At 40.5% G+C, this 27,075-nt stretch overlaps 1 protein-coding gene across 1 annotated transcript in view; it reads left to right on the plus strand.

Annotated features, from left to right (window-relative positions):
- adcy2a (adenylate cyclase 2a) overlaps window positions 1-26,609 on the plus strand; it is a 52,741-nt gene extending 26,132 nt beyond the window's left edge. Inside the window, exons 4-25 of the mRNA XM_053432852.1 lie at window positions 1,918-2,067; window positions 4,487-4,635; window positions 4,775-4,886; window positions 5,415-5,542; window positions 6,666-6,824; window positions 6,919-7,051; window positions 7,135-7,311; window positions 7,414-7,457; window positions 7,644-7,724; window positions 9,338-9,407; window positions 9,569-9,666; window positions 9,810-9,894; window positions 11,451-11,588; window positions 12,626-12,736; window positions 12,842-13,026; window positions 17,140-17,224; window positions 20,769-20,927; window positions 22,176-22,322; window positions 22,581-22,691; window positions 22,821-22,935; window positions 25,163-25,287; window positions 26,457-26,609. Coding sequence (XP_053288827.1) covers window positions 1,918-2,067; window positions 4,487-4,635; window positions 4,775-4,886; window positions 5,415-5,542; window positions 6,666-6,824; window positions 6,919-7,051; window positions 7,135-7,311; window positions 7,414-7,457; window positions 7,644-7,724; window positions 9,338-9,407; window positions 9,569-9,666; window positions 9,810-9,894; window positions 11,451-11,588; window positions 12,626-12,736; window positions 12,842-13,026; window positions 17,140-17,224; window positions 20,769-20,927; window positions 22,176-22,322; window positions 22,581-22,691; window positions 22,821-22,935; window positions 25,163-25,287; window positions 26,457-26,609 — 2,715 coding nt within the window. The remainder of the gene's footprint in view (window positions 1-1,917; window positions 2,068-4,486; window positions 4,636-4,774; window positions 4,887-5,414; window positions 5,543-6,665; window positions 6,825-6,918; window positions 7,052-7,134; window positions 7,312-7,413; window positions 7,458-7,643; window positions 7,725-9,337; window positions 9,408-9,568; window positions 9,667-9,809; window positions 9,895-11,450; window positions 11,589-12,625; window positions 12,737-12,841; window positions 13,027-17,139; window positions 17,225-20,768; window positions 20,928-22,175; window positions 22,323-22,580; window positions 22,692-22,820; window positions 22,936-25,162; window positions 25,288-26,456) is intronic.
- Window positions 26,610-27,075: the final 466 nt, after the last annotated feature.

Consider the following 27,075-nt stretch of genomic DNA (forward strand, 5'->3'; position numbering starts at 1 on the left):
GAGGTGCATCGCACGGCGAGCGTGGCAAGCAGAGAGTTGAACAGACAAACAGGCAAACATGAGGTGATCCTGAAACTGTAGGAAATAAAGGTTACAAATCCCCATTTGAATTGCCTGTAGATGTAACCAGTGATATCCTTGTGTTGTAGTTTCTAATGCACAAAAGTTCTTACTTCAATCTCAGGCAATATTTGAGTGTTTCCCACATTTCAGAGAATTTTTATTTTTGTGTAAGTTCATTAGCCTGACGTTGTCAGACTCACAATTCTAGTCAGAATGTGAGTCTGAGACCGTTCCATTGGGCTGTGATTATGGGGCGTGTTTCAACTGACCAGAAAGTAAAATTCTTCTTCGCTCAATTGGATAGACCTACAACCAATCAGAGCAACGTAGTATGTGACGTATGCTAAGCAACGCATTGTGAGTTATTTACTAACGCCGGGTTCACACCGGACACTTCAGCGCAGCGCCAAGCCTTAAATAACAGCTGGCTCCCATCCACTCCCATGTTAAAACTTTGTGCCGGTCACACCGGAGGCTGAAGCACCGCGAGGCAGCCTTGGCGCAGCGCGGTGCTTCAGCCTCCGGTGTGACTGGCACAAAGCCGTTCAGCGATCTACTGGATCAATGGATGATATTATTAGCGCTGCCCGGCGGTTCAGCGTCGCTTCAGTGTCCGTTGTGAACAGCCAAGCGCCGGGGCGATAGGGATTAGCGTGGTGCTTTGGCGTCGCCTCCACGTTCTGTGTTCCTCTTTCAAAATGAATGCGCTGTCGATGTCTTCTAAAACAGACTCAATGGCAGCATCTACACATCTCAGCTCGCCAGCGGCAGGCATGTTTGTTGAAAACGAATTCAACCCAAGGGCCCTTGATGACGTGGTTGATTACGTTACCGTTGATCATCTGTCAATCATCGTATAAAGCCCGCCCTGACAATCTGATTGGCCCGGTCGGGCCATAATTTTTTTCCTCAACGGAGCGACTCCAGACCGAACTGCCCGACCTAAAATGTTGTGGGCGGGGCTAAGTTCGTCTGGCATCCAGGCTATAAGTTCATCACAAAAATGTTGCAATATTAGCCCCACTCCCCTTAGCTCCCTTATTTATTTTAGTTTGCCAACAATGGCCGTAATAAGCTTTTGTGCTTTTTACATGTTTAAACGCAGTATAATAATTTTCTCCTTTGTTGTTGTATATGATTCTTAATATATAATGCATCTTATTATCAGCTGCAACTATGTGTGTGTCTGTGTGGTGTGATTGTTGATATGGCAAAATTCTCTGCAGAAACTAGCAAAAGATGCAGTCATGAAACTTTACAGCTGTGTGGTCAAGAACAAAATGAAGTCTGAGGATGAAGAGGCGAGTACTCATGTAATCATGTAGTAATGACTACTGAGTAATTACGTGATAAGGTAGTAATGATAGTATTCATGGTTCAGAACATCGTGTTTACTGGTGTCACCTCTGGTTCATGTCATCGCAAGATGGTCTCTAGAACTGTGTTTCACTCATGTTTATAAAACCTTCTACATGATAATAAATACAAATAAACGGAACCTTTTGTGATGCTGAAGAGTGCGGGATCATCTTTTCTTTTTTATAATGGTTGGTGCATATATGTCTAATTTAATTATTTTACAGTTTTTTCGGCATGTATGATTTTATTAGGCAGATCGGGATATAAGACACTAGCTATATGTATATGGCCAGGCCCTTGTTCAGTACAGTAGGTACAGTTTACAAAAATGTACAATACAATAGAAAATACACAAACACACAGTAATGTTGAATGCATTTCCCTATTCAGCTTAGTTTCTGCTCATTCTAGAAATTGTCAGTTTACCAGTTTTACCCCCCATTAACATCACTGTTTTCCGGTATATATCTAACACTATTTTTGTCTGTCCTGCAGATTTTGGCCAATATCATCATTTTCTTGTGTGGAAACATGGCAGGGGCGTACCACAAGCATCTGATGGAGTTGGCACTAAAACAGACTTATCAGGACACCTGCAACTGCATCAAGTCCCCAATAAAACTGGAGTTTGAGAAGAGACAACAGGTAAAGTGTTAAGGGTTAGGGGGTTAGGGTGTGAGATTATGTGTCAGATGTAGGTGGTGATAGTTCTTTGATTACAGGGGGGATTATAGTAATGAGGAGCATGAATGTGCAATGGATCATGTAACATGGGTAATGGTTACGATGACGACAATAACTGTGTTAGATGACAAATTAACATGGAAACTCCTTGGGTAATAACACCATATCAAAATCTGAGCAAAAGAACTGATGTTGATGCAAAGTTTTGTTTCTCTTTTTGTGGGGATATATTTTTCATTACCATTTTAATGCTGCCCTTGAGTGAAACTGCCGACGTCTTTTTTTTTTTACCCAATTCATCTTCACTGAAACTTTGCATCTAAAAATTATTTGTGTCATCAGTATGTGTGTCACAGCCTTAATGGTGCTAAACATTAATGGTGTTAAACATTCAGTTTCTCAGCTCGTTGTGCCCTGAGGACTTTATCTACAATCTCTCAGCTCTGCATATAACTGTCGGTGCCTGATTCCTGTGCTTTAAGAAAAGACAGAGTCCCCAGAGAATTGGTGTCGGGGGTGGTGTTTTACAGAACGTGGTCATTGTTAATGAGCTCAGTTAGTGTGCTGATAATGTCAATTCCTGGAGCCCTTTGCATGTTTTTCTGCAGTAATGTGTAGTGTTTAGGTTTGTCCTGTGCAGCATTAGAATGTTTCTTGGTTATCAAATCAGTTCTATGCATTTACATGAGATCAATCCATAAAAAAGGACCATGCAGCTTTTGTTAAATATATTGGTGGTAACATGCATTTTGTCAAATACTGGAGATAAGACTTTGACAAAAACATAAAAGGGACAGGTCTCATTATTACATGACTAGAGTCAGCAGGTCGTATTCTCTTTCCCCGACTATACACATTTGAAGAGTGGAATGTAACATATTATGTAGTTTCTGTTGCACTGAATCTCTGCAGTCGACCACCACCAAACATGTCCTTCAACAAATAGAAGCAATTTCCTCAAAGTCGATGTTTCTTTATTTGGAATAGACCGTTTCTTGCACAGTCTTTTAAAGTCCAAATAATGTGGAGCCGATGAGCCTTAATTTGTGAAACCTAACCTGATGTTTAACTTAAAAATATGCTTGTTAAATTTCACACCAGGGACAGGCTGATCCTCCTGTCTACAATGATATAGTCATGTAAACTTTCAACTTTTTTCTCATTGTATTATGACTTCATCCTTGTGAAATAACAATGCTACTCTTGTAAAATTGACTGCTGCTGCACCACTAGTCCTGGTAATAGCCTAGGCGTGGAGTGGAGCTGGTTATCCCTTGTTCTGCTACAGCTGCCGTGAGTGGAGCTGAAAATGCCTTGGGTTTTCCAGTAGCCCCGGAGTGCTGCTTTTGTTTTTGACAGATGGTTTGAACAGGGCAGAGCCACATTTCTCCCGAGCGCTCCGTGCACTCATACTGTATGCTGCCTGCTTTTATCCAGAGTGCCCTGCAGTACACTCAGTGCATATGTTTTCAGTACTAGTGTTCTGAGGGGCTCTATGCAAATTCATCATAAACCGAAAGTCGAGGCAGAGTTTGTTAGCAGCCACCGTGGACCTCTCCTCCCGGTAGGAACGAACCCTCTGAGCCCTCTGATCAATGGTGCAGAAAACAAGTCAAGTTGGAGGTGACATTTGCTTAATTAAGTGTATTCTCCCATCTTGAACCTCTCCTTACCCAAAGAGAAGTTTTAATTGCTAATTATTGCGCTGGATGTCTTCGAGTAAAACCAACAGTAACCACAGAGAAGTGGGTAAGCTACCACTTACTAAAAAAGTAAGGGCTCAGTTTGACTTCTGGTCACAGCAAAAAAATTATAATGAACAGTCAAAAAAAGAAATTTAATTGATCATCATTTTGAGTAACAGGAAGGAAGCTGACACAATGTGGTGCTTGACTAAATTCACTAAGGAGTGGATGTATTCATGGAGACTGGTGACATAATGGTAACAGCTTTCATCTGCCTGCTGTCGTCAAAAGTTATACTTCAGAATTGTTTGGGGACAACATTTATTTAAATATCAGTTGGTTAAACTTTTTCAGTTGGCCAGTCTTTGATCATTATATGCTGATTACATATAATAAATGTCCAGATGTTGGAAATTAGTTAGTTTTGTTAATTAAGTCAAAGATTTGTTCTTGATTTGCATTTTAAGGACTTCTAATTCTATTTAATGCCACTGGCATAGCCTAGAAATTTGTCCCTGAGAAAGTAACTGCTGGGGATCTGTGGTTGCTGACCAGAAATGACATGTAGTCCTATGTGATTTTTTTTATATACATAATAATTCACTGAAATAAGCAGATTCCTATTTATTTATTTTTATTTTTATTTTCTAAACATCCTCCTGCTACTGCTTTTCTTATTGTGTGGTTGCCATTAGGAGCGTCTCCTGTTGTCGCTGCTGCCGGCTCACATTGCCCGTGTGATGAAAGCTGAGATCATCCAGAGACTGAAGGGACCGAACTTTGGCCAGATGGAGAACACAAACAATTTTCACAACCTTTATGTGCAGAGGCACACAAATGTCAGGCATGTGTTGTTTATTTGAATTTATGTGATCAAGCAGTACTGTCATGATCAGATTTACATACAAGCAGCTCTAATGTCTTACAGTTATGGAAGTATGATTTTTCAGTATATTGATCAAAATATGTTTTTCCACTTCTAGTATACTGTATGCCGATATAGTTGGATTCACACGGCTGGCCAGTGACTGTTCACCTGGAGAGCTGGTGCACATGCTGAATGAGTTGTTTGGCAAATTCGATCAAATTGCAAAGGTAAACATCAGATTATCAAACCCTGTCACATATGCTAATTTAGTCTATTTTACTAAACAATTGCTAACATCTTATTTTGTACTTTTGGTTTTATCTGCTTTTTGTGATGTGTCTCACTGGCATCACTATTTGTTGCTTCCCGATGGATTTGTGTTATTTCTGTAAACACCCGGTCAAACATGGATGATTGAACTTTACACTGAGTCATTTGCAGTGCGGATTATGATGTAGTTTGTAGCACGAACATCTCAACAAAAAGAACAAGTGGTGAACATGATTCATCAGGTTTTAATATGAGCCCCTCCAACTCTAGGAACAACAGCTTATTGAGTCATACAATATAGAATTTTTTTACAAACAGAAATAGCTAATGGATGATAACACACTATAACTACAGTACAAAGCCTGTTGAATATAAGAAATCTGAGGAGGCATTTATCCCTAAAAGGCTTATTTTCTGTGTTTAAATTGAAAATCTGCCAGCTGGATCTTTTATCTGAACCTGTGTTCCACCTTTGTAAATACCAGGAGAATGAATGTATGCGGATCAAAATCCTTGGCGACTGTTACTACTGTGTGTCCGGGCTGCCAGAGTCTTTACCAAACCATGCGAAGAACTGTGTGAAAATGGGTCTGGACATGTGCGAAGCCATCAAGTAAGTGCCAGTTACATAAGAGTGCAGCTAAAGCAGGACAGCCGTGTTTTTGAAATGCGTGCTTCTCTGTTACTCAACCACATGTCGGGGCTAGAATATCCCTAAATTTTACAGCAGTAATGTTACACCTTTGACACAAATAATGGGGCCTATTCATCATTTTGAAAACTCATATTCTATGGCTCGAATGGGACTAGAAATTCACCTTATGCTGATTGTGTGTCTCTTAACTCAGCAACACTCTAAAGACTCACGAGTGTCAGGTGCTTTTGACTACTGGTAATTCAAAGATTGCTCAGATATGCTGTAATACCCAGTCAGCTTTGAGCTGCATGTATTGAAACATCCCGACATGTACTTTCATGATCGCTAATCTAGCTGCATGTGTTGCGTTGGTAAATGCGAGATCCTATCTTATCTTAAGCTTCAGTTAGACACAAATAGTCAGAATAGAAGGACTTGAGGCTCAATAATACTTATGTCTTTATGTATGAAAAGAGTTACATCCATTTCAAACGATGTGTCCCTGCCCACATACTTAAATTTGTACTTTAAATTGGGGCAGTTGATAAGCCGTACATTCACTAGAGGACAGTGTCGATTTGAGTTTGTGACATCAATAATGGTGACAGTGGAGGAGGTTGTGATAATGTACCTTTTAAGAGAGTCCTTGTCCCTGTGCCCAGGTGAAGTAACATCATATCATGTGGTTTCTTACCAACTGACAAAGCCTCTCCTCAAAATCTGTTGCCATTGTTGAAATGTCTCCTCGTGTCATATCGCTAAACTATCAGCTACACTGCCCCCAATGTTTTCCAATGGTACTGCTAGAGTTCGTCTGTTTTCTACCTATCCGAAGGTTTTTAGAAAACTCGCACAAATACGAACAAAATTAGAAGTGAGGACAGAAGGCTCCATCTGTTCCTGTATATCTAGCGTTGAGCATGAATTAGCTATGAGAGTGAATGTTGAAAATGCCACTGCACTTTTTAACTGGCTGACCTGGTTTTTCCCCAACTGTTTCAGTTCATTGCATAAACCATAAAGGTCATAGACGGAAATAATTTCTTAATGATTATTTTTATGTTACTCCATATTAATAAGTCTCTTCGGTCTATGACAGGAAAGTGAGAGATGCCACAGGGGTTGACATCAACATGCGCGTTGGTGTGCACTCAGGGAATGTCCTGTGTGGTGTGATTGGACTTCAGAAGTGGCAGTATGATGTTTGGTCACATGATGTCACATTGGCCAATCACATGGAGGCAGGAGGTGTACCAGGGTGAGTAAGCATAAAGCTTTATTGTTTTGGTAAACCCTCTCTCAATTCTGAAGGAAAAAAATGATTAGTTGATTGTTCTTTCGGTTTGTTCCAGACGAGTCCACATCACTTCAGTGACACTGGAGCACTTAAATAGTTCCTATAAGGTGGAAGACGGGGATGGACAGGAAAGGGACCCCTACCTAAAGGAACACGGAGTCATCACTTATTTAGTCATAAACCCAAAGGTTCCAAAGCACATTGAAGAAAATAAACGTTGGACATTGAATAAAATGCAATACAATTAATACATGTTTCCTTGTTTGTCCAGGTGGAGCGCCGGAGCCCAGAGCAACAGTACCGTCCCAGACACACTGTGTACGGAGCAAAGATGAGGGCCTCAGTCAGGATGACCCGCTACCTGGAGTCGTGGGGAGCAGCCAAGCCCTTTGCCAACCTGCACCACAGAGACAGCATGACTAATGAGAACGGGAAGATCAACACGGCTGTGTGTCTTTTTTTTCTACCCGTGCAGTATATTGATATCTAAGTGGTGAAGAGGTTTAGCTGTAGTTTTTAACCATTCTCTCCTCTTTTGCTCTATGTGTAGGATGTGCCGATGGGGCAATATCATTTCCAGAGGAGATCAGAAAGGCAAGCTGCTCATTTTACAGCACCAGCACAACTATCTTAGGCAGGATCATCCTCACTACTTCACAGTGCAGTCTGATGACAATATGTTTAATAAGAGTAGACTTCTGCAAGAGGCTTTGAAGTGTCTGACTAATATTGCGTGCACCTCAAAGACATTCTGTGTCTTTTTCTTGTCGCCCCTAACAGGACAAAGTCTCAGAAGAAAAGATTTGAGGAGGAATTTAACGAGAGGATGATAAGGACCTTTGATGGGATAAATTCGCAAAAGTAAGGGTAACATTTTGATATTACCGTCCAAAAAGTGTAGCATATTAGAAAGTTTGGGTCTACTAAACTTAGAACAGATGAAACATGGCAACATTAAAGCAAAAGTGTACACAAAAGTCTGTGCCTTTTAAAGTAAACAAAACATCAACATACAGTACAACCCTTGCAGACACAAAAAGTTCACGGTTACAAAAATGAACTGAGAATTAATTTGTTCCATTTTTCATTGGGATGCTTTATGTGACATATGTATGATCATGTGTTGAGTTATTAATCGATGGTGTCGGATCATGTCTCTGTGTCGCTCCGCTCACTGAGTCCTGACTGTGAGCGTCTCGTGTTGTACTGAGCACAAAATGATGATGAGTCATTTTTCATTTTAGACGCAGTCTAATAAACTCTGGAGCGAATCAAACAAACAATAAGTCACGTGGAGGAGGAAACAGAAACCCCATCTAAGTACAAACCAACTGCAGCTTCTTCTCTGATCACTGAGCCGCTGTGACCAGAGAAACTTTGTATTTCTCTGTTTCCATTGTTGAACCTGAGCTACGTTCATTCTCGCTAGTGTGAACATCACTCACGTTCATCATATGAAAACTGACTCCTTCACTTCATCGTTATCGAATGCTTTCATGCACCACACTGCACAGGGAGCCACCGCAGGGAGGCTGAAGAGCTTCATGCAGCTCCAGAGCCGCGGGTTGCTGAATCCTGGCCTAGAGCTATATTCCAAAAGCCTCAGCTTGAATCTTAAACCTGTTCATGGTGGATTTATAAGTCTGCTTTGGATCATTGTCCTGTTGCAACTATTTCGTTTTGTTAAACACAACTTGTGGTCTAACAATCTATCACCACACATGTTTTTACAGTCATCTTTAAATCTTCAGATCGAGAATTTATAGAATTTAGATTGTGCACTGTTACTGTCAAAGTTCTAAAGATCAGGAAGAATTTACTGATGGTGCGACCATAAAGTTTATGGGCGAGACCTATTGTGAATTCACCTAAGACGATCACAGTGTTGATTTGTTGTCTCCATCTCTTAAAACAGAGTTAATATCTTTTTCATTAGTTTGCTCACATGCCCAAAGCTCCAATTGGATAGGATTCTATTGATGAGGTTTCTTCCACTTAAACAAATAAAAAACTCCCTCTCACCTCCTTGTAAACACTAATGACAGAGCTTTATATTTTGTTATAGCAGGTTACATTGAACATACAATATTGGTTATTAAAAGAATGGCTCAATATAATTTGATGTGTTTTATAATTACAACACAAAAAGTTTGTACATATGCATACATGAAAGCAACAGAGATAAAAAATCGGTTTAATTTGTTTTCCTTAAGGCCGTCAATATGTCCCATAGATTTAAAGCTTATAAGGTTAATGCAGATCTGAGTGTATAACAAGTAGAACACGTAACCTTTGTCGGAGCTACTATTATGGTTTTAATTTAAATTGTTCTAATATCTGTTCTCTCTTGGGGTTGTAATAAATTATTCAATTTTTAACTGAATATTTAATATTAATATAGAAATATTGAATAAAACTGTACTTTATCATTATAAAGTAAAATGTTTTAATTTATACGGCCTATATGTCTCCAGACAGTGGCTAAAGTCTGAGGACATCCAAAGAATATCGTTATTCTTTCACAACAAATCCTTGGAGAAGGAGGTAAGAGGCAGTTGAACTACATGATTATAATTCTTGTCTTGTTATATATTATAAATGTGTGTTGTGTAGTTTGTTTTAAAAGCGAATTACAGAACATGCCGTTAATATTTGCTCTTTTTTATGCACTTGTGGTACCTTGAACCTTCTTTTGAATCTTTCAGTACAGAGCAACAACCTTGCCTGCCTTTAAATACTACGTCACCTGCGCCTGTTTGATCTTTTTCTGCATTTTCATTGTGCAGATTCTCGTCCTTCCAAAGTACGTGTGCTTTATTTCAATCTATCAAATGCAAAAACATTGGTTTTAACATAATGTTTTAATTTCTGTTGATAACATTTATTTTTACATTTTTGAGGACATGAATGTTTGAGTCAACTAAAGTCTGTCAACTTTTTTTTTAGAACACCTGTCTTGGGAATATCCTTTGGAATGGCTTTTCTTATCCTTTCCTTAATCATCTTTATTTGTTTCATCGGGCACTTTATGGTGAGTAAATCCATTTTCTACTTCACTGTTTTAACTCGTGCCCCTCTATGTTAAAACGTGATTGATCACATGAGTGGTCCAAATGCCCCTTTGGTCATCTTAAAGGCCCATTAAGTCCCTCTTACTCTAACACAAGTGGCTTGTGTGGTCCTATGGTCAAAACTAATCTTGACCTTGTGCATTGAAAATCACTACACCAACCCCCTTTGACTGCCTAAGTACTCAACTTCTTTGTGATGCAGAGCAGTTGAGATTTATTTATTTAACACACAATTGCGCACGGTTAGGCTCCCTGCGCACAGGATATTTAACCACGAGGATAGTGACCCTGGTGTTTTTATTGATTATTGATTACAAACATGAGGACAAAAATCATTCTATTATTTGAAGTACAGGACGAGAGGTGACAAAAACATTTACAAATACCTATTTTTCACAACAACATTGCGTCCCACTATTTTACATGTGTCACTAGCATTCACTCAGACTCAAGGATGACCTGAATGGGATTTCGTGGTCAAAGGTCACTGTGACCACACAAAGCACATTATTTGCCTTGTGAATGCGATATCTCCAGAACGCCTCGATTTGGTATAAACATTCACTTGAACTAAGTTTCTTTTGATGGTCAAAAGGTCAAAGGCCAAGGTCCAGTGGCATCACACAGCATGTTAAAGATCTTCCTGAAATTGATGTCAAACCTTCACATTGACTCAAATATGAACTGATTCGATGTTGGTGCCTGGAGGTCAAAGGTTAAAGTCACAGTGACCTCATGTGCCTGTGAATGTAAAATATTAGGACTGACCACATCTGGTAAAATTCACTTGGAGTCACTGATTAACTTTCAGTGGTCAAAGGTCACAATGGCCTTAAAAAAACAGTTTTTAGCCTCTTGAGTGTGATATCTGAGTGCTTGAGGGAATAACTTCAACTTTCGATCAGTTGTCACTTGTACACAAAGATAAATGATAAATAGAGTTTGCTTCAGTGGAAACCGTAACTCCTGGTCTTTGCTGCTATGATTAAGTTATCGTTACAGGAAGGGTTATTTGGTGGCTGTATGTACTGATTGCACTGATCATTATGTACTGTACATGATGGAAACACTTGTATTTGTCATTTGACATTGCTTTCATTGTATGTAGTTTCAAATAGATTGTAGTGTGCACCGTCAAGTAGCTAGGACCCTCTCTCCGTGATTGTATGCCTCTTGAACCCGTCGGTGAGCACTTGTGATGCAATTTACTTACTTAACTTAATGCATTTGCTATTTATTTCAATTGGGCTTACTGAGCACAAATAATGAATTTGTTGTCGTGTACATGTCTGTTCATACACACACACACACAAATACACACACAAACACACACACACACACACATATATATATATAATTTATTCTGATGAGTCCAAATGAGCTTTTGTGCCTCTCTGCTTCTTCTCTTTTTGTGGAAACATGTTTACAGCCTTCAGTATCTCACCATCCTCTTGTGTACCTAGACTCATACGTTCTTTTGTTGTTGTGTTGTTGTTGTTTGTACGTGTCCCTGCAGCACTGCAGTAAAAGTGCCTCTACTTCTTGGACGTGGCTGCTGCGGTCATCAGTCATTATTGCCAACAAGCCATGGCCCCGCATCACTCTCACCATGACAACCACGACTCTAATACTCATAATGGCAGTCTTCAACATGGTAAGCCTTTGTGTGTAGGTGCTGCCGTCAGGGAGCGATAACACCAATTAGGCATTCACTAGAAATGAAGTATCACAACCTATCACAAAACACTCCATTGTGTGTTACTGCAGTGTAATCAAAAGGTAGTTGAATACAACGTGTTGCTGTAGATAGCCAGTCAAAAAAACTGATTTTACATAGATTTCTTTTCAGTGTTGTAGTTTTTCAAAGATTTGCATTAATATAAAAATATCTCTATGTCTTGGATATATAATAGGATGTAGTGCCACAATAGTAAATATATCTCGCTCACCGTCAAGGGCTGTGGATTCAATTGGTATTTAACTGATATTATACTTTGCATTCCTTCTTCAAACACCTTGGATTTTCTAACCACACAATTAACTACAGAAAATGTTTTCCCTCTAAATGTTCTGTTTTGTTAAGCTATTTGTTTTTCAAAGAATCTAAAATGAAAATTGTTTCCCGGCATAACTGTGCCAAAGATAAGGGGACACTGGACGCTGTTGGGGATAGAGCTTTATTTCTATGGAGAGGCAGAAATAAAAAGGCTTGAATAAGGGTGGGATAGTAGCTTGAGGCTTGTGGGCACGTTGCACGGTGTCAGGACCCTGGTTTAGACCTTCACACAAATCGATTCCAGAGATTAAAATCGTGTTTTTTCACCTGACGTGGGTCAGTCGCTCCGGGCGGATGGACGAAATTAACTTGGCATTGCTCAGCGCGGCAGCCAATCCTCATCTTATCCTGCAGGTTCACTTTAAAGGACATCATTGAATGGTTGTCACTTACCGGCCTCTTAGCTAACAAGATTCTATCTTCCTCCTGCAAGTAAAGTGTAGACCAGTTGGTCTTTTCACATGCTCATGTGCAAGGCAAGCGGACAGAGGAATTGCATATGAATTGCATTTGCATATCAATGGTTTGGTCTTTTTCTGTGGTGGATTTTAAAATACATTTTGAAAATGAACTTTTATCACTAACCCAAAAATAAGACAAACCCTGACTTTGTGTTTTTGTGTTTTTTCTTCTAGTTCTTTTTGGAAGACAGTGTGTTGGCTCAAGTTCCTGTTTACAATTCATCCAATGAAACACTGTTTTACCCCAACGGACAATTTGCCGACAAAAACAATTTCTACCTTCCTGTAAGTGAAAGTAAATGTTGTCATGATAACAACTCAATATAAATACATTTTTCTTCTATAAAGCCTGAACTAATCAACCTGTTTGTTTCTTTTTCGCTTGTGTAGTATTTAATTTACAGCTGCATCCTGGGCCTCATCTCCTGCTCAGTATTCCTGAGGATAAACTATGAGCTGAAGATGATAATAATGCTGACGGCTGTAGTTGTTTACAACATCATCATCCTGCAAACACACGCGTCCCTGCTGGATGAGTATAGCAGATTCCTGTACAGGACTGAGAGTCTGGACAGGTAGGTGCACAGTGACTCACAGATGTGGTTCAGCGGTGTGTGTGAGAGAGGCATGAGGAGTCGACATGGGTGAAGAGTGTTGATGTGGCATAAGAAATTAAAAGGGAATGGAGTTGTGTTGTTGCTTAGTTTTTGTTGATCTTGTGGGATGTAATTTGACTCAAGTGATCAATTTCAAAGTCAAAGAGTTGTGTTCCCTGTTTCTCTCATTCATCATTCATCTATTCTTTGAGAGAAACAAAAAAGATCTGAAAAAGAACAGGGGGTTTTGGGGTCAAAATCTAAATCTGATCCTGTCTTTGCTATTCTTTATTTTACTGCGTTTTCGTCAGGGATTACAAAGCAGCTCTATAGTACGAGCATTTAAAGGCATGTGTGAGGGAATTTATTATTAATAGAACAGTGATTGGGAAATGAGGACAGAATGTAGGAGGACATGCTACAAATGGCTGATTGGGATCCGAACCTTTGGCCACTGCAGGAGGACTCGAGTGTCCGAATGAGAGACACCTGGGAAACGATGTAAAGTAAAACTGTGTGCATACTTATACATGCACTGTTTTGTAGTGGCTCTAAAGCACAGAATAGAATAAGAAGAAAATTCAATGAAACTCATTATCAAAGAGCCGTGACTTGGTTATGGGACTGAGGCCAAAAAAGACTTGATCATGATTTTCCTTCACACCTGCATTCAGCAACATCTCGAAAATAGAAAATATAAACAGTTTACATGTGAATCATTAAGTCAGTTTTGGTGTTATCCACACATAGTGCATGTAGCCTGCATTATTTCAACCTATCACTAAACATAGCTACACCCATTTAGTTTAACAGAAAAAGTATTGCTTATTAGAAGTCGTGCCAACTCATTAAATCAGTGTTGATTCCTTCTCACCATCCGAGGAAAAAAAGACAAGTAACAAAATAACGCCTAAATAAACTTAAAAGTTAACAGTTCACGGAACTAAATGATCTTGTCTCATCTCCTCACTGTTGTTTGCTCCTCACACACTTTTCCTGTCCGCTCACTTTCACCAACACATTCAATTTGTTGCAATGACAACAAATTGTGACACCATTTAGTAACACCTGATTACTCTGACTAAACCAAAGAAGCACACCATTCACGATCAGAGCAACACAACTGGTCTGACCTCCTCTCAGCAGTGAGGCCTGATCACATCACATTAACTCGGGTGGGTTCCCTGCAGCTTTGGTGGAAAAGTGGCGAGCATTTGTTTTATGTAAGGTCAGTGAAAATATAAATGTCACGTCGGAGTCTGTACTGAGTGATGATGAGGTTAGTGTGGCTTAGACGATTGAGTCAAATGTGAGGAAGTTGCAGTCTGTCAGGTCCAATGGTCTCAAGGATCTCTCCACCTTTAGTCTCAAGTGGGTGACATGTAACAATGTAACATTCTGGCTGTTTGTAGAAATGTCTCTGTGTTGTCTATTAGAATGTGTGTGTGTGTGGAGGGGGGGGGGGGGGGGTGGTCATATCATTGAAAATCAATGAAAAAAATAAAATGAGGAACAGACATATTTTAAGAAAATGTTTCAGTTATATGGCAAATGTATTAAACCAAGGGTGTGAATTCAACATCTTGGTCAAACTGTAGGAAATAATCCAATAAAGTGAGAATAACAATCTGCAGCATCAGTCTTAATAGATAAACAACTGCAATACAAATTATGAGGATATTATTATTATTTGGGGGGGATTAAGTTGGAGCCTAGCCACCAAACACTAACCTGTTCTACTGTTGCAATAAACATTTGAAAGTGACTTGTCTGATTGGATTAAATATATTTAATTTCACCTTTATAGACATCTAAGGACATGATACAATATATGATTACGAGCAACTTAAACTAAAATTCATTAAAATTGGATTAGGAGACACATACACTTATCAATGCATTTGTCACTCAAAATGTATTAAAATTGTTTGAAGTCAACCCAAGGCTAAAATCAAGTTAAGACACAAAAACAACAATTCATCATAAGCGACTAAAAGAGAAACCACAGCTGAACATCTATTTTGATTAGTGAGAATGGTTAAGATGTCATGTTTAGTAGACCTAGGATCTAAACAGATGTGTTTAGTTTTTTGTGATTTTAACATAGTACATTCAACGACTGAGTTTTAGTTATCACAATAAATAACACTCCTCACACGCCCCAGTCGTTTCCCCTCTGAAGAGCATTCACTTCATTTTATATTCCACTCTTGATTCCTGGAGCAGTCTGTGTTGCCATCAGCTCAGGGAATTAGCTGCTTAATAAGGATGAACTGCATAATGAGCTAATTAAACCCATTTTCTTTGAGGCGTTTTAAGGGAGATTTCCTGAACCATGGATGTGCCACAAACACCACGTGGAGACGAGCGAGGCCACATAGTGAGCAGAGCTGTGGTTGAACTGGGTCTTTGTGGCCACTGTGGTTTGTTTATTCCTTCAGCTGATTGAACAGCAAAACTCAATGAAAAGATAAACATGCTTGTACGTGTGCACACACTTGGAAAGTGCCGGTTCTGATTCAGATACAAAGTTAGTTTACATTAGATAGTGTCCACTTCAATTCACTTTAGCATCAACTAATATAAATGCTCCTAACCTCCTAAATTATGAAATGCACTGAGACTTGTCTGTATATTACTGAACTCACTGATAGGATCAGTACAACAGATCAGCTGTCTTCAAAAAGAGACCTGAAGAGGCCATTTTTAAAGTGAGCGTTATTATACAGTAAAATAATAAAGTAGACCTTAACCTTCTCGTTTTTCAATCTGAGCAGCCAGATGAGATGAGTGATGACATCATCTACAGACAAATCCCGGAGCGGCGCCACAGACGGCAAATAATGAAACAAGTCCTTGGACATTATGACAGCACATGTTGTGGTTTTACGGAGAAAACAAGGACGTTTTTTGAATCATACAGTCGCTGGAAGCTGCTCCTGGAAATAAAAGTTTTTTTCGGATTAAACTTCTGAAAACAAAAATTCGTGGTGTCGTCAGCATCAGTAGACAATGCCCGTCATCAAGTGACGGTTCAAGACTAAACTGTGTGGTTTCCAGTAGAAGAGCACCTCCTGTCTCTCTATTGATCGAGTTTCATGTTCAAAGCAGCTGAAATGATTTAACATAAACTCAAAAATTGGAAAATTAAAAAGCTTTGGTTATTTCAGTATTTAAAATATATATATATATATATATTAGAGCTGTCTGTTTAAAGAGTTTGATTGCGCTTGCTGTCTGTCTGCTTGTTCCCATCTCTCATTGTCTCCAATCCCCCCCCCGAACCTTATGGCTGTCTTCAGTCATTCAGCCATTCGTTGGGTGACGAGAATTGATTTGACAATTGACCAGGGACAGGGTTGAACTTGCAGGCTGATTTCTCTCTGGTCCGCTCAGCTCGGCCCCAGATAAAAGTGAAAGTCCATTAATATGTAAAATGTGCTCGCAGAAAAGAGTCTCATCATATATTCAAAACCTGAAGTATAGATTATTGGACTCCACTGCTTTTAAATAAAAAAACTTTTCCTTGTAAATTTAAAGCGATACAATCTGTGCATTTAAAAACTTTTTAATAATACATTAGGGTTTGGGCTTTGAGTGTGTGCAGCATGTGCGGTATCCAAATCAGTATGTGAATGTAATATGAAGCTTTAAATGGTTTCTTCCGTGCATGTTCAATACAAACACACAACAGCAGTAACTTGCTCGGCTGTAACTCTGCCCTGGATACTGATATGATGTTGGACAGACGAGAGTTTAGTGGATTTAAAGTGCTGGAGCTTTACACATCATGAAGACGTTTTTCTAGTGGAGCTGAAGCAGAGATTCTCGGCACGTCCACAAAGCTCTTGTCACAACAAAGCAGAAGCGACAGCCAAACAAGTGACAGCCTGGAATCGAATGGTCTGCTGACCAATCATGTGACACAACACAGACTATTGATTGCAATCTGGATTTTTAATTAAATGATCACATCTCTTACTTTTTCACCCCCTTTTATCCTTTTTTTGGTTTCGTCACGTTTCACTGTCCTCTCTCTCTTTTTTTCCGCTCACAAACCGCATTACTTCCTCTTTCTTTCTGCCCTTCAAGACCAGGCGTTCTCAAAGACCTGAAGAAGATGGGCTCTATCTCCCTCTTTATCTTCTTCATCACTCTGCTCGTGCTTGCCAGACAGGTAAGTCCACACTATAATAGTTTGAATGACCTTATCGTCTTGTCTTCTGCTGCACACTCTCACATCACAGCTCAGCTTGGCTCTTAGTTCCGACATAACCTTTGCAGTCTGCTTTCTTTCACGCTGGTTTCATTGAACACATTCAGTTTTATTACACACTGTACCTTCTTCTTGATTCATCTTTTTTCATGATTACCTCTCAGTTTGCAATGGCTCTTTTCCCTGTGCTATGGCCTGTGTTTTATCTTTGTATTCTTTGCTGCGGCTCACATGGAGTTTTCAATCTGACGCCTGGAGGGAAAAACTCTGACGCCTCCGACTGACATGTGCATTATCACATACAGCATCTCAGGATAATTTCAGGAGAATGTCTGGAGTACAGTGCATGTCTGAAAGCAGCTACATGTATATTCAACCCATGCATGAAACATTTGAGTTTAATGTTGTGTTTGCCACAGTAGAAGCATAACAACTTTTGATTACTCCCAGGTCAGGTTCCAGGTTGCATTTAATTGCATATTTGGTGAAAAATAGAAGCTCCCATTTATTTTGTAGATGAATTACACCCTTTGCACAGCTGATAAGTCAGTAAATGTTTTTGGCTGCTGTGTCGCACTGGAGGAGACTCATCATGAGACCAGTTTGTTTGGCTCTCCCTCTAGCCTCTCAGGGACAGATTTACAACAGCAAGGCCACTGCTACTCAGGAGGACGCTGATATTTACTAGCCAAGAGATGCAGGGACCAGAGACTGGTCATTCTGGAGAGCTGTGTTTTCTTTAGTTTAGCTATCTTCAGATTATGCCTCTCTGCAGGGTACTCACTGTACTTGTGGGGTGGTAATGTGTTCTGGAGCTAGAGTACGGCCTTGGCCTCCACTCTTCTGGGAAGGCTTTCTATAAGATGTGTGTCTGTGGGAAAAATTTTGCCCATTCATCCAGAAGAGCATTTATTAGGTCAGACACAAATGTTGGATGAGAGGACCTGGCTCGCAATCTCCATTCTAGTTCATCCCAAAGGTGCTCGATGGGGTTGAGGTCGGGGCTCTGTGAGGGCCAGTCAAGTTCTTCCACACCAGACTCAGCCAACCAGGTGTCTCATTTATAACCGTTGCGTACGCACAAAACGGGGCCTGCAACGTGAGTACGCCACGGGAAAATGTGTGTGTTTCCACGCAAGCTCTGACCCATGCGTATGAACGTTTTGGAGACGGAAAAGTGGCAATGCAGACGTGAGGGGTTGAACTGAAGCAGATTATTGATCCAATTCATCATTTATATTAAAACCGACAGCTTAGTTTCCTTTTAATTAAAAAATATATAAAACAACTTACGTTTAGATTCCATTTAACAGCGGAGTTACAGAGCCGAGTCATTAATAGGTTTTAATAATATCTTCTGACACTGTGCGTGTATCATCAAATCACTGCAGTGAACGTGACTGTGCCATCAGGCGCATAGAGCGCACAGGAGATCACTTACAAGAAATTAAGAAACTTTCCAATTAATATCTCAGAGTGGAGGTTAGGATCCACTGATGTGAGAGACGGTCCGATGCTCTAAATAAATAAATACAGCCGTGACAGTGTTGCGGGGTTCTGCGATCTTTTTTTTATTTCAGGCTCTGTTCTTTCTATGGTCTTCACTCTTACACATTGTGTTTTCCACAGCAGCGGCAGAGTATCAGTGTATTTTCTTTATTAAGGACATCACTACTGTCCCATAAAATCGTTCTTCACCTCCGAGTCCACCTCACTAACGAACACCTCGATGTCAGGTTCAGAAAGTTTCGCTTCCTCTTCTCATCGCTTGATGCCGTGACTCCATCAGGGCTCACGTTGGAAGCCCATTGATCAGCAGCACAATTTAATATTCATGCCGTGCTTTGCATTGATCATTTATTTGGGCGGGTGGGGGATGGATTTGAAGGCAGATCCGCGTAAGAACGTTTCCAGGTGGTGCGTTCAGGTGTGCATGGTCTTATAAATTGGAAATTTTCTTTTGCGTACGCCATTTACAGCTTTAGTCCGTGCGTACACTTTTAGTATGAATCCTACGCACTGTTTTATAAATGTGACCCCACGCCTTTATGGACCCTGCTTTGTGCACTGGGGCAGAGTCATGCTCGAACAGAAAAGGGTCTCAACCAAACTGTTCCCATGAAGTTGGAAGCATAGAATTGTCCGAAATATCTTGGTAAACTGAAGCATTAAGAGTTCCCTTCACTGGAACTAAGGGGCCTAGTCCAACCAATGGCAATGGGACTGAATCAAACACCTGAATTCAATGGCCGTGTGTCCCAATACTTTTGTCCATATAGTGTATATATTGAATGATAACATATAGTCAATAATGCAGATGTAATTGTGTGATTTACATTAGACCCAAACACAGGATGGTGACACAGCACTTTGTGCAGAGTCACATTACTGTTTTACATCATAGTTCATCATTAAATGGGCTGCAGCTGATCCCCTGGACTCTGCTGTGTGCTGCATCGAACCCCGACCGTGTCATGTTTGTCTTTCCCACTACGGGCACTGAGCCGCTATAACAAAAAGCATGAGCGGACAAACAGGTCTGAGCTGCAGATAAATAATAATAACTGTAAATTTCGCATGTGGTGGCATCACAGGGAGACAGAGCATATGCAGTCTATGCATTATTTAGTGTGATATAAAAAGGGTTCTTTCCCACTGCTGTTTACTTGCTATGAATTCCCTTCGGGAGCTTCTGTTTCTGCGAATGCTTCTGACCTGCTGCCTCACAAAACCTGAAAAATGCGATTAAAAGCTTCCTGCAACAATTGCTGCTGGATGTTGATTATAGGGCCTCAAATCTGGACAGGAATAATAAGCAGATTGAGCTTGAAGGACTGATAAACGTATTTGGCGGAGACAAATTACTGACATGCCCGGCTCAATGAAAAGATACCAGGTGCAACTGGCTGTGCGTCGAAAATAATAGATGCCATTTTTCAATTTCTGTTAAGTCTCACATAGTGCTCTGATGTGTTTACACACTTTGTCTCTGTCCCACTATGTAAGAAGTCATTATATTTCTAATATCAAATCCTATCCCCTTCTCTGATCACTTTACTCAGGTGATCTTGTAAACATGCATCTTCATTTTCAAATCAGTCCATGTGCAGCTCAGGAACAAGCTTAGATTGTTTTTTATGTTAGAGCAGTGTGACAGCTTCACACAAAATCGAAGAAAATGAAATTGTCACATTGCTCAATAAACCCATAATAATTTCACGACATAGAGTCTCACCTCTCCTGCAATAATTCGTTCTTTTTACTGTGTCCTCCAAAAGGGGATCAGGGTTTTAATAGCTTTGTTATATGTGATTTAACGCTTACAACACTTTCCCCCATAAAGAATAAATGCTGCCCATCCCTGTCTATGCTTCATTCTTTTCCCTCTCTCTGTCTTTACGTTTCGATACTTGTGGCTGTTTTTCTATTTTTCTCTGTGACTTGCTTGAAGCAAGCTGTACAGCTGTGCCTTCAGTCTCTTCACCTCTGTGTCCTCTTGTAACAGAATGAATATTACTGTAGGTTAGACTTTCTGTGGAAGAACAAGTTCAAGAAAGAGTGCGAGGAGATTGAAACCATGGAGAACCTCAACCGGGTTTTGCTAGAAAACGTGCTGCCGGCACACGTGGCTGAACACTTCCTGGCACGCAACTGGAAGAATGAGGTAGTTATGTATTTCATTTTCTTGATAGACACATTAAGATCATGTAGTTTGTCCGAGCTGATGTGTTGCGATATTTACAGAGGTCTCTTGGTACCAGTGGCAATATGCCAAGATCCATTAGCTTTGACGAGGCTCTGCAAAGCAGCTTATCTCAAACATAATCTATATTCCGAGTCAATACAATAGATCTGGAACAGTGTTTGTACATCATTTATGTCTGTGCTGCAAATCACGTTGATTTTGTATCCACTACACCAAGTATAGTCAATACATGCAGTGTGTGTGTGTGTAGGTCTAAAATGTAAATAAGAATATCACTCAGTAGAAAGCATACCACCACCACAGATAGTTTTTACTAATGAAGGTCCTTGAATTATTCCCAGAGAAATGTCCAAAAACACATCCTGGATCTGCCCCTGATTCTGCATCCAAATTAATAATTTTCTTTCCTGACCTATACCACATGCTTCTTCTAGGTTTAATGGAATTCCATGAAAACATAACCTCCCTGGTGGAGGTAATAAATAATGTAAGCATTAAGAATCCAAAGCCAGAATGGAACATGAGTTTAAATACACAAAGTTTTTTCTGCTGATTTAAAAGTACTGTAAATGAATTCATGGCTATTTGAGAACATGTATTGCTGAACTTCATGTATTCATTTCAGTGTTCAAATGTTCAACTCTTTATAATGGAGCAATGTCATGTGATGTAGTGTCAGTGGGATTAATTACCTATGATCTTGACGAAGCATAGGGAGACAGTGTGGGCGAATCTGCTGGCTCGGCTGTGAGACCGTCTCATTCATCATTCTGTGTCTTGTTACATCCCCTGAGTGTTTCTCAGAGTGTGAACTGTGAAAAGTAAAGTTTCACATCTCAGTTTAAAAGGCCTGGAGGTCAAGTTGGTTTAAAAAGCTTCTGCTGCAGCATTTCAGGAAAGGCCTCTATCCCGTCACCTGAACAGGATCTGGTTTATCACGTGTGTGTTTTCTGCCTCTGTGATCCCACTGACAAACTAATGGGTTTACTGAATTGTGCTTCAAATATGTTCTCAACCAAAATACATAGAAAACTCACGCAATCCAAATCTAACGTCAGAATCTTGCCGTCTGTATTTCATCCATGTTGAAACACAAGGCTTTATCGGTTTCAGTTTAATAACATTTTGTGACGTTTTATTACATTTCTTGTTTGATCACTGTTCATTCTCAACTCTGAATTTACCCTCATGCGTTCTGTCACACAGGATCTGTACCACCAGTCCTACGACCTGGTGTGTGTCATGTTCGCCTCCATCCCAGACTTTAAAGAGTTCTACACAGAGTCTGACGTCAACAAAGAGGGATTAGAGTGCCTCCGGCTCCTCAATGAAATCATTGCTGATTTTGACGAGGTAAATATCTACAATTACCACTGGATGTCGTCTCCTGTGGGATTCAATGCTCGTATGACGTGTACTGTCCATGTCATGTGGAAGATATTTATTTTAAAAGTATCCGGATATTTTAAGACAAATTCATACAGTAGTTCTTACAGATGTTCTGGTAGCTTTAAAAAAAAAAACAGCATGAGTTTTCACTTCAGCCATAAATGCTCTCATTTGTTTTAGCTGTTTTGTGTTTTGTGTGTGTGTCTGTGTTTGTGTGTGTAGCTGCTGTCCAAACCTAAATTCAGCGGTGTGGAAAAGATCAAGACCATCGGCAGCACTTACATGGCTGCTACTGGCCTCAATGCATCACCTGGGCCTGAGTACACGTCACAGGTACGCTCAACACACACACACACACACACGATTGTATATACACTCATCAGCTCTTATTGTTCACTTCTCATTTTTTGTTTCACTGACACAAACAAAAACATGTATTAGAAATGAATGTGTCTCTCTCAGGAGCACGACAGGCAGTACATGCACATTGGGACCATGGTGGAGTTTGCGTTTGCGTTGGTGGGGAAACTGGACGTGATCAACAGACACTCCTTCAACGACTTCAGACTCAGAGTTGGTGAGTTTGACATGAAACGTTGGAAGGGATGTGACCACCTCACTTTGTACCCCGATCATTCACCTCATTCTGTCAAATCTTTGTTTTATTTTCTGAAAGTAACCGCACCATGAATTCACAGTCATCCACACTCTCCTTTGATTACCATGAAAAATAGTGGAAGAATGCTGTGTGGGTTCAGGGATGAACCTATTACATTTGTGTGATATCGTGTTTTACAAAGTTTTGGTTGATTTCTCAGAGAATAATTCATGAACCTTGATTATAGAAAAATCTGACATATTTAGGAGAATGATTTATTAATGTGTGAAATGTACTGCAGATCCAATAAACATCTGGATCTAGTACATTTAAATGTGATTTTAAAAGGTACGAGTTGGTCCATGGTGGAGTTCTGTGCCGTACTGAGGGTATTTCTAGTTTTACCTGTAGGTTTGACAATGTAATTGATCACAAAGTGATGATGGACTTTCTTTCTCTTCTGTCAGACATCACAATGCAGCAGATAAATATGATGAAATGTCAGAGCTGCAGCGAGGGATTATGATATTGTTCTGTTGACATTCATGCAGCCTAAGTCTGACTAAATAGCACAGAGTTCACTGTACAAAGTCAATCTAGATTATAGTAAATGTAGTCATTGCATGCATACAAACATTTTCTTTTTCTTTTAATAGAGCAGCAATATGTTGTGGGAGTAATTTCCTTATCTCGACACGGAGAGTGAGAGTTGTCTAGATAACAGGAAAATGAAACTCTCACAAAATGTCAGCGAGACGTAGGTATAGTCATGGCAACGTAACGGCAGAGAGAGGCACTGACTGAAGCGTGGAGGCAGAGGTGAAGTGGAGAACAGCTCCCGGCTCCATGTGTGCAACAAGAGTAGTTACAGTCAAACCTGTCTGCAGGGGTCACAGAGAGGGACGGCCCATTAACTCAGCAGTGAGCGTGTGGGACTATACATCCCCGCTGATTCCAGACGGACCGAAAAGAGGAATACAAGTCCCCACCTACTGGGACAGGACAAAACCAGTGACCGTGTGTGCGTGTGTGTGTGTGTTGCCTGTGTAATTATACAGCTGCAATTTCCAGATTGCTTGAAATTGACTCAGAAGCCTGAGTGAAAAGGCCTGGTGTCATGTCAGTGCTGTGAGAAGCTCCGGTCTCCTGAGCGTTTGGGGGAATAAAGTTCAGCCGCATTTAGCCTCCACTTCGTCTCATCTTCTGATGAAATCTTGTGAAAAGCTTTGTTTGCTCTGCAAGCAGCGAGCCCCTGGCCGACGGCCTTTTGGAGCTGCACTCAATAATTAAACAGATATATCAAAAATGGATTTGAAACCTCCGACAACATTGTTCACATGTGACATCAGAAATGGAAACAGAATCACCAATTCTTTTATGACCTATCCTTTAAAAATGTGTGCGTGTGCAGTAGCAAGGTCATGGTTCATAAATCCTAAGTATTTAAAAATAATATTAAATCAATATTACTTTACACAATAAATCGAGGTTGACAAAATGAATTAACTGAGTCAATGTCTCAGGGGCTGGAAGGACGTGGTCTACCTGGGCCACAGAGACTGATCCTTTGTGTCTCAGAGGCTTTTATGTGAACGACATCTCCAGCTCCTACCGCCCTTGTTGTTGTTGCAAAGCATTAGAGCTGAAGCTGGACATAACGTGAAAGGTTTAAGATCCATTGTTACTTTTTAACGTGTAGCGTTAGCCGTTAAGTTGACTGGAAGCTTGATACCTAACCATTGGACGTCTTGTTGTTTGTCGGTGCCATTACCGCTCTGAAAAACAGTTTGTCACCAAAGAGGGAAGGATCCTCCCATTTGAGCCTAATTCGCAATGAAAGGACGCATTTACATGGACACTTATATTCTGACTGTTGACCTTATTCATTATTTAGATCATGTTTACATGAGTTGCTAATAGAATATTCCATCATATCCCTGTTTAAATGTTACAGAGCAGATTGTGATCAAGACTCATCTCAACATTATGTCTCAGCCCTTGAACCCAGAGTTTGTGGTGTCAAGCGGTTTGTAACGTAGATGTCACAAAATTCTGTGAAATCTCCAATGGAATGATACAATGGGATTATCGATTATACCATTACATGGCTATTGTCTTCATCAGGTTATTATTGGTTTCCATGTAAACGTGTCTAATTTGACACACGCAGTGACACACGAAGCTGATTGTTTTGTGTATTTCTCAGGTATCAACCACGGCCCGGTGATCGCTGGAGTCATTGGAGCCCAGAAACCTCAGTATGATATTTGGGGGAACGCAGTGAATGTAGCCAGCAGAATGGACAGCACGGGGGTCCTGGGGAAAATACAGGTAATTACCACCGTATCCCATGATCCCACTTTACAGCTACAGCTCAGTGTAGCCGGAGCCTGATGTCTTCTTCCTGTGTTGCAATGGGTGTGTCTGTGTGTGTCTGTGTGGGTCTAGTACTTTAATATGAGTGAAATCCAGCTGCTGTGAATCCTCACACGCTCACACCTCAGTGTTAAACAAACCTCAGGTGAAACCTATTCTCAAAATGACTGTCGGAGCAACATTTGTTTCCAGCTGTTTTCAGGAATATTTTACAGCAGATGCCTTAAAGCAGGAAAATAAGGTGAAACAAACAAAAGCTCTGTTGCCTGTGAAATTAGGAAAACATTTTCATTTTAGGTTCAGTTCGGGAAATGTGTCAACAAGTGCAGGATCCCTCCAGCCGCGACTCTCCTCTGCGAACAAGGAACCAGTTTGATGCCCGAACATCACACTGTGTTAAATGTGTTTCTTCCAAAGCAGCCACAACAGCTCCATTTTTGAATGTAGACATTTAATAAAATATCGGCACAGATGTTCAAACGATAGAACGCTTCTTCTTTTCACGCTGTTAACGGCGGTAAGGACATCAAACCATCTCGGCGTCATGTGGCGTCTTCGATTGACAAACTGCTGATAAGAGCTTGTTTTCACCTGCCTGTCATTCAGGCCGTGGAACGCTGTATTACACTTGACTACCTGCACACATTTGACAGAGACATCTGCTGAGCGGTGCAGCAGCACTGCAGAGCTGTCGCACACACTCCAAGCTTGATGTTCCCAGATAAGCAGAGGCAACAATGAGAAATGAGTCATTTTACCCACAATCCTTTACTGGAAAACCCACAGGACATTTTATTGTGGCGTTTTGTATTCATCTGCTCTTTATCTCTCCATGATAGGATTTAAAAAAAAATACAGTTTCAGTAGATGTGATTGCCGCCTTTACTTCACATGAGGTTGCAATCTGGTTAAAAATCCAGATTGTGTGTGATAAAATACAACACAGTGTCTGGTGCTGAGGAAGCATCATGCCAACAGTTACTTGGTTAATGCTCGGCAGATTTTTTCCTCAGCTCGTGGAAATGTGTTGCTGTGGAGCACTGAGTGTTTTCGCCCGCAGGTCAAGTTAATCCAGTCGTGTAAAATAAGCGAAATGGACATAACCCGTCTGCTTCTCCCTGCAGGTGACTGAAGAGACGAGTCGAATCCTCCTGACCCTCGGCTACATGTGCTCTTGTAGAGGCATCATCAACGTCAAGGGCAAAGGGGAGCTCAAGACCTACTTCGTGCACACAGAGATGACCCGCTCACTGTCGCAGGGGAATGTAACGGCATGAGACGGTTAAAGGATATGTGGAATTTACACTGACACAGAGCACAGAAGTTCAGGTTTGAATCTTCTCGATGCTGCTTTGACTGAAACGACGCATGTGTGTGAGCTGCAGAGGAATCCGATGGACGCTACAAGGAGGGGGAAAAACTGATTTTATCGTTGTTTTACGAGTTAGCAATGGCACAGCTGTAGTATACATTTGTCACTTATGTAACTGTAAGTGTAGCACGTGCAGCAGGTCGGCATCAACCCCCTGGAAGTATTGTGTCTATTGAATGTGGATCCAAACAAAGACCAGTCGGGAGTGTGAAGCGTTTTTTTCCAAACAATCCAACCTCTGGTATAGACTGATGTAAACTCTGACGGAGAGAAACAAAGTGCACGGCAACAATGTTCACATGAAGGCCTCTCCAAGACGTCCACGTTCCCCCAAAGTAACCGAAACTTCACCAGGAGATACATGAGAGATC

Source organism: Pleuronectes platessa, chromosome 10 (genome assembly GCF_947347685.1).
Source record: "Pleuronectes platessa chromosome 10, fPlePla1.1, whole genome shotgun sequence".
Taxonomy (NCBI): domain Eukaryota; kingdom Metazoa; phylum Chordata; class Actinopteri; order Pleuronectiformes; family Pleuronectidae; genus Pleuronectes; species Pleuronectes platessa.